The 12,136-nt window shown below is 37.2% G+C and overlaps 1 protein-coding gene across 10 annotated transcripts in view; it reads left to right on the forward strand.

The window, feature by feature from the left end:
• Positions 1-12,136, forward strand: part of SHANK2 (SH3 and multiple ankyrin repeat domains 2) — a 688,250-nt gene that overhangs the window by 465,548 nt on the left and 210,566 nt on the right. For all 10 annotated transcript variants that reach the window (XM_075927688.2, XM_075927690.2, XM_075927695.2 and 7 more), the window contains 2 exons: positions 648-730; positions 2,318-2,442. In XM_075927688.2, the coding sequence (XP_075783803.2) occupies positions 648-730; positions 2,318-2,442 (208 nt within the window). The remainder of the gene's footprint in view (positions 1-647; positions 731-2,317; positions 2,443-12,136) is intronic.

The raw sequence follows: 12,136 nt of genomic DNA on the forward strand, positions 1-12,136 counted from the left end.
ATGACGCCAAGGCAGCTGCACGTTGTTAGCATTGTAGGTTGTCAGATGATCATGTGGGATTCTTGCAGCATGCAACATTCAATAGGATTGAAAAAGGGCTTTTGATGCAAGGCATAGCTTTCCGACTATATTTGTGCCTTTTTAGCTAGCTAATATAGAAAACAGATTTAATTTAAATTTTAGAATGCTGCCTCATTTTTCTTCTGGTTGGTTTCATTTTGGCTTCACTAGAAGATGCATCTGGTACATCCATGATTGAGGAGTTTATTAATGATATTGTCATTCAGCTCACTTACTTTCTTTTCTTTTAGAATCCTAGCTAACCCACAGATGACATGATCACACATTCGTTCAGTCATTCATACAGAATACAAACCACCATGCATGATTTCTTCCTCTTTCTCCCCTCTCTCTGCCTTTTCATTCCTTTTTAAGTTGCATTGTCATGTTCTCTTTTACCACTAAGCTTTGTCTTTTGTCTTCCCCTTCCATTGTTAGCTGTATTTTTTTCCCTCATGCTTGGTTACTGCAATATTATTTGATTAACTGGCTGTGATGATGATGAACCTGCACACTGGAGGAGCAGCTACTACAGTGGTGATGAAGGGATGTAATAATGGTCGCTATCCTCGGAATTCTCTCTACAGTGACTGCATTATAGAAGAAAAGGCAGTGGTCCTGCAGAAAAAAGACAATGAAGGATTTGGATTTGTGCTCAGAGGGGCAAAAGGTATGCATTTTTCTGTGTGTCTGTGTGTAAATATATACAATATATACATTCACATCTCCAAATAAGCAGGAATTATTCTTGGTGCACTTGGTTGCTAGACAACAGTGTTTGCTGTATGCTGTGCTACTCAGATGTATTTTAGTGCTTTCTGTTTGAGCAGTTTAGGTTTTGTGCAGAGCTCTTTCATATATATTCTTCCTTGGGGGAGAAAGTTTGTTTTATTTTTATTTCCAGGGTAGTTTCAACATTTTTGCCATATACTTGACCATCTAAGCCAAACTACAGGCATCTTGTTTCAGAGGAAAAAATTCTTACCCTGTGTATTTCAAATGTCAGTCTGTTTAAATTATATTTATGAATAGCAAATAAAAAGGCAGGTTAGGGTTTTGCTTAAAATAGGTGTGGATCTTGCGCAAGGTGACATGAATACAATTTTAGTATGGAAAAATGATCTTTATTACATCTTCAGAAGCTGCACGTATGTTGCATGGCCTGTAGTGTGTTCTAAGAACTGGTTTTTTTTCATATGTTAAAATATGTTAACCTTTTTCTTAGACAATAATCTACTTTTAGAGGATTTTTAAGAGTGAAGCCTCACATTTAGTGCTCTGCTTCTCAACTTAAGCTTTAGTGTCAGTACATTTTACTCCCTTTATGTTTTAAAAATGTATTGATGGTATGTTCCATCTCTTCCTCCCCCTCAGTTTTTCTGTGGGTTCTCCCTTGCCCTGCTCCAACTAAAGGGTTGCCCATGTGTGGTCATGAAGGATATTCCATACCCTCATTCTGGGGATATCATATTTTTTTCTTCCCTCACTACGATTGTTGTTTTTAATCATTGTGAATGCACTTGTTCTGTCATCCTGGTTAAATGCATGTGAAGGGGGACTCCCAGGAAAGCCAGTTGTTTTACCACTTTGTTGATTAACTACCATGAGTTGTCTATGGAGCAAATAGAGGTTACATCTCTGTGTAAGCCCAAGCATTTCTGAGTCACACTTATATGCTCTCACATTCAGGGATCAGAACTCCTCAGGATTATTAAGGGCTTTAGATCTTTTACCTAAATCTTTGATACAGGGCTGCTACCAGGCCTGCTGTGTCTTCTCTTGCATAGAAACTGATATCTCTTCTGCTCACGTTTTGAGATTCATATGAATATAAAGAATAACTTAGCTTGATTTTATATTTTCATTTAATGTTGGCAAAAACTTGTCCTTCCAGCTATAGATCATGAAACCATATTAACTCTTTCAGAGAATGAGATGGGCATTTTAATAGACACTATCTTTCCAAAAGGCTTTGACATTCACTAACAAAACTGAACTATTACACTTTTTTATTCCTTTATGTGGGTGATCAGTAAAGGGGAATGCACTCAGAAATCGAGAAATGTAGCGAACCAAGGCCAAGGGATTACCTGTATCTAGATTATCTGAGGCAGAGCCTAATTTACTTTTACCACCAAGTACATTTTTGGCCTTACATAATTCATAATGAGAGTCTCTTTCAGTACAATTGTGTGCAAATATTGTTTTTATTTACATTTTAACATGGTTTTAACATTAATATGGTTTACTTTCAAAGCTGATACACCTATTGAAGAATTCACCCCAACTCCAGCCTTTCCTGCTTTGCAGTACCTGGAATCTGTAGACGAAGGGGGAGTAGCATGGCAAGCTGGCTTGAGAACTGGAGACTTCCTGATTGAGGTAGGAAAACATGGAATTTGATTGTGTGTTCTGGTGGGAGAAATTTTGTATTTTATTTTGAAACACTTATTTTGAACTGAAAAGTATGCTTATGGTCAATAGTGCATGGGATGTTGCTGATATAATATTAACCTTGGTATTCTGATTTCATTCAACATTTAGGAAAGGAACACAAACATTCAGATGTTTGTGGTATAGATTTTCATTTTAATTTCAAAATATAGCATGTGAGAAACTCCTGGAGGCTGGTTCTGGTTTTGATTTTGACTACTAATAGTATAACTTTTAAAAAATGTATTTTGAAGGGTCACTAAACTTAATTACTATAGCATTTATATAAAACCCCTTTTGAAGTTTATTCCTCACTGTTACAGGATTAGATGAAAGGATTTCAATAGAATGGTATAAATTATTGGTGACAATATTCTAAATAAAAATTAAATTATAGAAAATAGTATTGTATTGGTGTCTGAACTGATACTGTATAAAAGGTAGACTACGTTATATCCTTTAAATGCATGCACAAAAAAGCCTGCAAGAAAGATTTTATATTTGGCAGATGTAGCTAGACAGAGGATTGTTAAAAACCAGTAGCAAGAAGTGCTGAGGTGTAAGTTCTCATGTTGTTGGGTGTGGGTGGTTGGGGTGTGTGGTTTGTTTGTTTATTTATTTATTTATTTTTTTTGTGGAGGTGTGGGGGTTAACTGATGTATTGCTGTGACAGACATGATAGTTTGGAGGATGCTTCCATAACAACTTGTTTTATAGTCACCACAGTTGATGTTCTGTTTCCAGATGTTTTGCAACATGAATCTACAAACAAAATAATTCTGTTCACAGAGTATATGTACATGTGTTAGTTTGTATGAGAAAAAACTGATGTTTCATATGCTGACTTATTTTTCTTCCTCCCCTCAAAGGTGCTTTTGTATTTGTTGAACTTTTAAGCTGGAATACAAAACAAATTCTGCATAGATGAGATACGGGGTTCTATTCTATGTTAAATGTAAAGGCAATTTAGGTTGGTAACTTGCATGGCCATGCAGTGAGTATATACACAAGAACTCCCTGTGTATTCGTGAAAGAATAAACTATAGATTTTTCAAGATTAACAAGAAATTTAAATGCTCCTCTGAGTTGAATGCTTAAACATGCAAAGATATTTTAAAAATGGGAATTACTGGTCTGATTGGACTTTTAGCTAGTTTGTTTTCAAGGTTCTGTTCTGGTAGTACTAGGTATTTGGAAGATAATTTACTATTTAGTGCTTTTCTGAAGATGTGTAGAAGTATCAGTTCTGTCTTTAGGTGGTTAATTTACACGGGCTATTCACAGGAAGCTTTGATAGATCATGAACAATGGCTAACTCCCTAAAAGGAAGATAACAGGTTGACAAAATGACTTTTAAGAATTGCTTAGGAGATTCTGAAGAGGTGTAGGGCAATTAATACTGTAGAAGGCCATAACTTGGTTTCTGAACAAGCTTCATAATGAGTTGAATCAACTTCTAGATCCAATTTTAGTAAAGCATTTAAAATATGCATTTAAATGTTGCCCTCCAGAGGAAGGATGTAATGAATCAGGGCCTTAATCCATACTTCAGTGCAGTGAAGTTTGTAGCCTGTTCTGAAAGATGTAGTGGTAATGTGTAAAACCTAATCTAGTTGCATAAATAACCTGACCATTTGAGCTGCTACTTCAATTGCAAAAGAATTACAGCTTTTAGTTTGATCAAAGTGGTCCTCAGAAAAAGAAAATTTAGCTTTTCTGCCATTTTGTCAACTGTGTGAATATTTTCCCATTATATAAACCATACATTAAAGTATTTGTATTAATGCAAAGATGGGGTTTAATGTATGGCAGTTATATGGCTCAATAGTAACAACAAAATGCACCTATAATTTAACATTGGCTTTATTTTTAGAATCTATTTAACAATATTGGAATTACTAAGACTTGAAGTGAACTTCATGTTGCAATGTAAGATGAATATCCTAATAAAGGATAGTATGATCTTAATACTAATTTCCAAGTGACTGACTGACTCTCCCAACAGGTTGCCAATTTGTGGGTGTGGGTGTGGGTGTGTGTGTGGGGGTGTGTGTGTGTGTAAATAATCCAGTAATGTCCTGTAATTTACTTCCTTTAATTGCTTGTTGCCTATTTACATTTTTTTAAAGCCATATAAGACACATTTGACTTGTTCACATGCTAGAAAGCTTGGTTTTTTTGTTTGTTTTTTTTAATAAGACTTCAATTAAGAGCTTGTATTAAATTTACAGTATTGCAACATAGTACTTTTTGCCTTTGTGTGAAAACTTTATAGTTTCATATATGCTCTTCTTTTTATCTTGGTTCTTAAATAGCATTATATTTTTGTGACCGAACCATTAATTAATACACATTAATAAGCACTTGGATAGTCTAGATTTCACATAACTTTTGTTAGTATTGATAGGGAATTTCTTTTCCATTTGACTTCTATAATTAGAAGAACACTGTTTAACTTGTCTTTGGAATTATTTTTTTCATTTTGGTATCTCCATGCATTATTACACTATAGCACCTGCCCCTAAGTGGGAAAAGAATCAGAAAAGAGCAAATTACTAACACAGGAGGGAATCAAATGTTATCTGGATACTTTTCCATGACACTTACAGCTAAGTAAACCTTCTCAGTGATGAAGCTGACTTGATATGTGATGATAATATATATATATAAGCAAATGGATTTTTACAGCATTACACATTATGATTGATTAGATTCTACAAATATTTACTGACATGAAAAAATGCTTGGAGGATTGTAAATCAATATGTTTGCAAGAAAGTATCTTAACAAGCTACTTCTCTGCTCACTTTATCACTGACTTGCTGGGTGACTGCGTCCCTAACCTCTTTACCTTTGTTTCCCCATGTGTAAAGTATGGGTAACATACCACACTTGCTGTATGGGAAGATTTCAGAGTTAAATTTTCTTAATGTATAGTGCTTTGAGATTTTTAGGTGGAAATGCTATGGAAACATAATCTAATATCTAATGTAATTAAATTCATGCTGAGGCCATTTGGAAGCTATTTTCTTGTTATGATGTCTGGCCTCTGTAATAGTTTCTTTTGCTCTCTGTAGCTGTTGTGAAATGGTAATACTCCTTTATATTTGAAACAGCCGTACCACTTTACACATGTACTGTAAAGTGACTCAAATTAACTTATTTTATTGACTGATGATACTTGATTCAAAGATTCTCAGCTACCCTATTTATTTGTATAGGTTCTCTTTTGCTACTGAAATCTTTCGGAACAATGTGTGACAATTGCTCTTTTAGTAATTTCATTTTCTAATAAATATAGACCATTTTACTTGTATATTTCTTTATAAATCTGCATATGCCTCATATTTTTAAATATACCCCCTGAATTGTTACCTAGTAGGGTAGAATTAAAAATAGTTTAACAATGCATGACAACAATCTTGCAAACTATGAAAAGTTATAGCATAGATGAATAAATTTTAAGGTCAGTATGGACCATACTAGTCATAAATCTGACCCCCTTGCTTAGCACAGGCCATTAAATTTCCCTTAAATAAATATATCCTGTTTAAAGTAGAGCATGTTGGTGTGAGAAATATGTCTAATATTTCATCCACAGTCATACTGGCAATGTCGTAATGTATCTACTATAAAAAGGAAGCTACTTCTGGGACATTTTACTAATACAATTTTATGTTTTCCTCTGTTAAATGATGTGCGCACTTTACTGACCCTGGGTAATATCTGGCATTTGCAAGTAGATTGAAATTTTATTATTATTGGAGTATCCATGACTGTTTATAGGCTAACTGGAATTCTAAGTTGCTGACTAACAATCTAATGTTTTATTGTCATAACTAGAAGAAAGGAAATTTCAAGGTTTGATTGAAAGATTTAAAATTAAGCAAATATTTTAGTGCATATTTCCACAATCCTCTTCCCCCCTCTTCCCCCCCCGGTCGTCGTCCTCCGCCGTCCCTCCCCCTTCTCTGAATTGATACATCAGGAAGGAGTCTGTATTAGATTGATGGAACAGTGGTTTCTAGACAGATCTTAATAGAAATCGTTTCTCTTCTTAATAATCTAGCTAATACTTAAAAGTGACACATGTAGAGCATTGTGTATCAGATTCTTGCCTTTGTCTTCAGTTGTTCATTGAAGATTTATTTTGTATAGCTTTTATGTTTAGTATGCATGCAATACAATAAAAATAAAATATTTTGCTGTTATATGGCTTTATATAATATAGAATATCCCTTATCTACTCTAGATATATAGAGAAGTAAACAAATCCTTTTGGTCAATCTTTTAAAAACTCTCAGGAGCTGATTTTAGATCCAGAGGTTTAGTAATAGAGATTCTTTTGTTTCTTTTATGGTACATTTAAACTTTTGATGTGTAGAAATTGCATGTGAGACTGTGATATTACACTGATTGGAATAGCAAGCATTTACTGCTGTAGCCTAATGAGTGTAATATAGATCTTCATTTTCTGAAAAATATATAGAAGGCTCATTTTTATATCTGTACTGGAATATCAGATTTGTGTAAATGAGGAAAAATAGTAATTTTATGTACATGCAGATCATATTTACTGTTGTGTGTACTTTAAAAATAGTTTATTTTTAAATAGATCTGTTTACAGACTTAATCCTGCAAATGTACTCTTAGGAAACCTTTCTTCCACAAAAATGGTTGAAATTCACCCTTGTGCACAGGGCCCACACAATATCTTCAATCCCACTTAATCCTTATTTTGAGAATTTAAGTGGTGGGAAAGTCTTGTGCTGCCCCTCTTCACTGAGAGGGGTTTCATTCATTTGTGGGAAGAAGTATAAACCCAGTGTGTGTGGTTTACTGAAGCATACTTGGAGTGACTGACTATTTGCAGGTTTAGGCCCTATGTTCTCACTGAGAACTGCATAACATTTGGTTTTAGATATTGAAGCGGCAAGGATCGTTGCAATCATCTACCTTGACACTATGAGTCAAGACTGAAAGAACTGGCTGTGTTTAGTTTAGAAAGGAGAAGACTGAGAAGGGACATGATAGCAGTTTTCAAGTATCTAAAAGAGTGTCACAAGGAGGAGGGAGAAAAATTGGCCTCTGAGGATAGAACAAGAAGCAATGGGCTTAAACTGCAGCAAGGGAGGTTTAGGTTGGATATTAGGAAAAACATTCTAACTGTCAGGGTGGTTAAATATTGGAATAAGTTGCCCAGGGAAGTTGTGGAATCTCTACCTCTGGACATATTTAAGAGCAGGTTAGAGAGACATCTATCAGGGATGGTTTAGATGGCACTTGGTCCTGCCGTGAGGGCAGGGGACTGGACTTGATCTCTCAAGGTCCCTTCCAGTTCTGGTATTCTATGATTCTATGTTATGACAATAGAATTGCTCCTATTTCAAGCCCCCATAACTTCTGTCTAATATAAGGAATAGCTTAAAATGTTAATTTAAAACTAGAGCACCAAAAATTAGGCACCAAGTTTCCATTGAAATTACAGCTGGTCTCCAACTTACAACTACCTCCACTTACGACCATCCGCACTAACGACCAAAGCGGTCATAAATGTGGTCCCTGAGTTACGAACACGATTCATGCTTACGAACAGCACGGTCACCATGTAACAGTGGGATCTGAGTTACGAACACTTCAAGTTATGGCTAAGCGTTTGGTTCGTAACTTGGGGACCGGCTGTAGTAAGAGAATCTTTCACTCGGTAGGAGGGTTGTGCCAATGATTAATTATATTTCTTGTTATAATGTTGCCTGTCTTCTGGTCTGAATTTGTTTAACTTCTAGCCAATGGATCTTGTTATGACTTTGTTTGCTAATGTAAAGAGCCTTATGCTATCAGAGATCTTCACCCATGTAGAAATGTACAGATCATAATTCACCTTCTTTAGGATAAATAGAATTCCTATAGTATCTCACTGTAAAACAGATTAGACCTTAAATCATTTGTATAGATTTATTTTTTCTTGAGGCCTTTCCAATTTGTCAATATGCTCTTAGATGTGAAAAAGAGAACTGGACATAGTATTCCAATAACAATCTCTAATATTGTATTCTATAGTAATTTCTCCCTACTTTTATTCCCTACTCCCTTTATTCCCTTGCATATACATCCAAGGCTCATGTGCTGAGTTGGGAGTGGGAGGGGGTTGGGGGTTCTTAACAATCATGCTGCATTGGAAGATTCTGTTCAGCTGGCTGCCCACAAGGACTCCTAAGTCCCTTTCAGTAACATTCCCCTCCAAAAACACAGTCTACCATTATGAAGGTATATTGCGTTTTGCTGCATTAAACCATAAGCTGTTCAAGTAAGTCCAGTTCAGAGGTGATCCGGATCATTGAATTGTATGAACCTACCCTTATAATTTACCTCTCCAACAACTGGGGTTTCATCTGCCAGCTTTACCAAGAAGAAGGTTATATTTTCTTGCATATCATTGATAAAGATACTGATGAGCAGTCCTCTGTGGGACCACTAAAAATGCCCCATCCACTTACAATTTATTTTTTGAAATCTTTTATCAGCCAGTTTTAGTCCATTTTTGTGCTAAAGTCTATTCCTGCATTCAGAATTCAAACTGCTAGATCTTACTAAGGCATATAGTTTTGATTAGTATCTCTCTCCTCTCTCTCTCTCCCCTCCCCCCCTTTGGTTTTGTATTAATTCTCTCTCACTTTTTCTGTTCCTTTTTCTTTTTTCCCTTCCTTTATACTCCTTTGTCGGGCATCCATTATCATTTTCTTGGAACATTAATCTGTGGATTGATTGTAGGCTGTTTTATAGGATGAATAATGCATTTCTATAGAATCTTCTTTAGTATTTTCTTGACTTGTGCTCTGCTCAACACTGTGAAATGGGAAGTGTGTAATCTAGGGAAAAAAGTTTTTAAATGAAAAAATTATAAAGCAAAAAGTTAATATCGACTTGTTTCTGTACTGTCATTTTCTGTGTGCCTTTCACTAAAAGACTCAACGCTGTGTTGAGGCTAACACAATACAGGCAGTCCCCGGGTAACGTACAAGATAGGGACTGTAGGTTTGTTCTTAAGTTGAATTTGTATGTAAGTCGGAACTGGTACATATTGTAGGGGAAACTCTAGCCAAACATTTCTCCAGAGCTCAGTTTTATTCTCCCACACCTCACTTCCCTCAGTTCTTTATTCTCAAGCTGAGGTGTCTGCTGAGAAAAGCCGCTACGCGTCTCCCTGGTCTGCTGGGGGGGCGCTAGCTTCGCATCTCCCTGGTCTGCTGGGGGGAAGCAGCTAGTGCGGGGTTGCCTCACCCCGTTTGTAAGTAGGGATCCGATGTAAGTCGGATCCATGTAACCCGGGGACTGCCTGTACTTCTCAGTAAGTGACATTATTTCCTAAAGTAAAAATGGGACAGCTGGGCCTCACCTGAGCTTAAAGCTTTCCTTGCCCTTTCCAGTTGGAGGGCTCGCTAGAGCCAACCCCACCATTGTGGAGGTACCATACAACTTTTGCTAAGCAAGCACGAGTCCCCAAGCTCACTGCAGCACACTGCCCGCAGTTGGGCTGAGAACTTGAGCCTTGTATTACCCATTCCCAGCTCCACACACAATGCTGCCCCTAACTGGGGCTGAGCAACCAAGCCCTATCTAGCCAAGACTAACCCTCCTACCATCAAATTCAGTGCTGCCCAGGACTGAGGCTGTTCCCGTCTCATTTGAGCTCTATGCCTTGTGCCATCTGAGGCAAAGCACTTGAGCCCTCTGCTGCCCATAACTGGGGCTGACACTCCCCCAATCTCCAGTCTGTGGTAGATCTCCCCCAGAGATCCACACTGCCCACAGGTGGGCCTGAGCCTCATCCATGAAACCTACATTGAAACTGTTGTTCACCAGAGTCCACTGGATTTGCACAGAAACCTTGCATTAAAAATGGCATCTGATTAAGACCCTTAAGAGAACTGCAATCAAGTTATTGTGTGTGGATATAGTACTTCTACTCCACATTACAGGACCAGATTTACTAGTATGAACAGTTTGCATTCTCAGCAGAATAACTGCAGAGTAACATGATAGATGAGAATGCTAATCAACCCACTGACTATGATCCTAAAGATGAGTAACTAGCTTTGTTGGAACCTAAAAATACATTAATAAAAGAGCTTCCTTACCACAGATGCAAATGAATAGACAAAGAAGGACTTGACTTCCTACAGGATCTGTTTACAACTGAAAGGCAAATAAATCACTGTCCAGAATAACATCCAAGCAACCACTCTGCTTCAGAACAGATGTTAGCTGGAAGTTGGTGTGTTAGGATCAGGACAAGCATTCCTCCTCCATGGGCCAACAAGGGCATCCAGTTTGAATTTTTAGCTCACAGCCATCACCTCTCTCTGGTGAAGATCCTTGGGAGCAGGGTTTATCCAGGATGTACAGTTCCCTAGTAATTCTGTGATATTTCCAGCATGTCAAACTGCCTGAACTGGCCAACATCTGTGCTTCGCTTTCCCTCTACAGACTTATAAAAATTTTAATTGTCACCAAACACAAGGTACCACACAACTTTTGCTAACCAAGCACATAATTCTTAAGGTGAAAGCATGACAAAGTAAATATTTTAAAACAATAAAGGACCTACATGTGTGCTAAAAGCTTACCAGATATCACCCCAACCTCACCTGAAACTCTGGTGTCAGTCCTTCAAAACCCAAAACTGGCTTTTTCCTTGTACTTAGAAGTTCAACACTGACTCAGAGTCTGAACCAGAGGGCAGGCTGTTCTTTATACGGCTTGGGCCTTTAATCTAGTTCCAGGAACAGGTAATCAACAGGTATGAACTTCTCATGGTAAAGCTTTAAAAGGCTTTCAGGAATAGTGAAGGAATTTGCATTAACTTCTCTCTATTATAGTCCCCAGAAAATCCACTTCATATTTACTTCCAAAAATGCTTTCTTTGTCTGACACGTTTTCAATATTGTCTTATGAACTCCAAGGCCTCACATCATCTCTTCCCATAGAGAGGTAACATGCAATCCCAGTCCACAATAATGGATACATTTTACATTTAATACAGTACAACCCCCCACGCACAACACAAACTGAGTTAAATAAGGTCTCGCAAGAATATGCAGGAAATAGCTGTGCATGTCACAAATGGCAACTGTCTTTATCTTGCCATGAGACTGCTATACTGTGGCGCTGGATAGTCTCAAAGTACCTCAGAAATTAATGGTATTCACTTGAAAGACCTGAGAAATCAGAAACCTGTTTTATAACAAAGTAAAATATGGAAACTTACTTCCTTGGGGAAGAGAAGGAATTGAAAGAATGTCAATAATTGTTATGGAGCTTCAGGGGGTAGCCGAGTTATAACCACTGAAGGTGCTAACAGCTCTCTGAGCAGTATCCTTCCTGTCTTAGGAATCTATCTATTGATTTTGATTTTATCTGCTTAGGTTTAAGTACCCATTCCCCAGATACTTAATGATGCTCTGTCTCTCACCCCCTCCCTTTTTCTTTTTTTTTCTCTCCTCCCTTCCCTTCCCCTCTCCTACTTATTTCAAGTTTTCATATCCCAAACTCGTAACTCCGGTCATGTGAAGAAGTGTCCATGGGCTGTGCCCATGAAAGGTCATGATACCATCTACAGGTTTTGTCAGTTTATAAAGTGCTA

This window comes from Pelodiscus sinensis, chromosome 5 (genome assembly GCF_052426305.1).
Source record: "Pelodiscus sinensis isolate ZL-2025 chromosome 5, ASM5242630v1, whole genome shotgun sequence".
NCBI classification, from domain to species: domain Eukaryota; kingdom Metazoa; phylum Chordata; order Testudines; family Trionychidae; genus Pelodiscus; species Pelodiscus sinensis.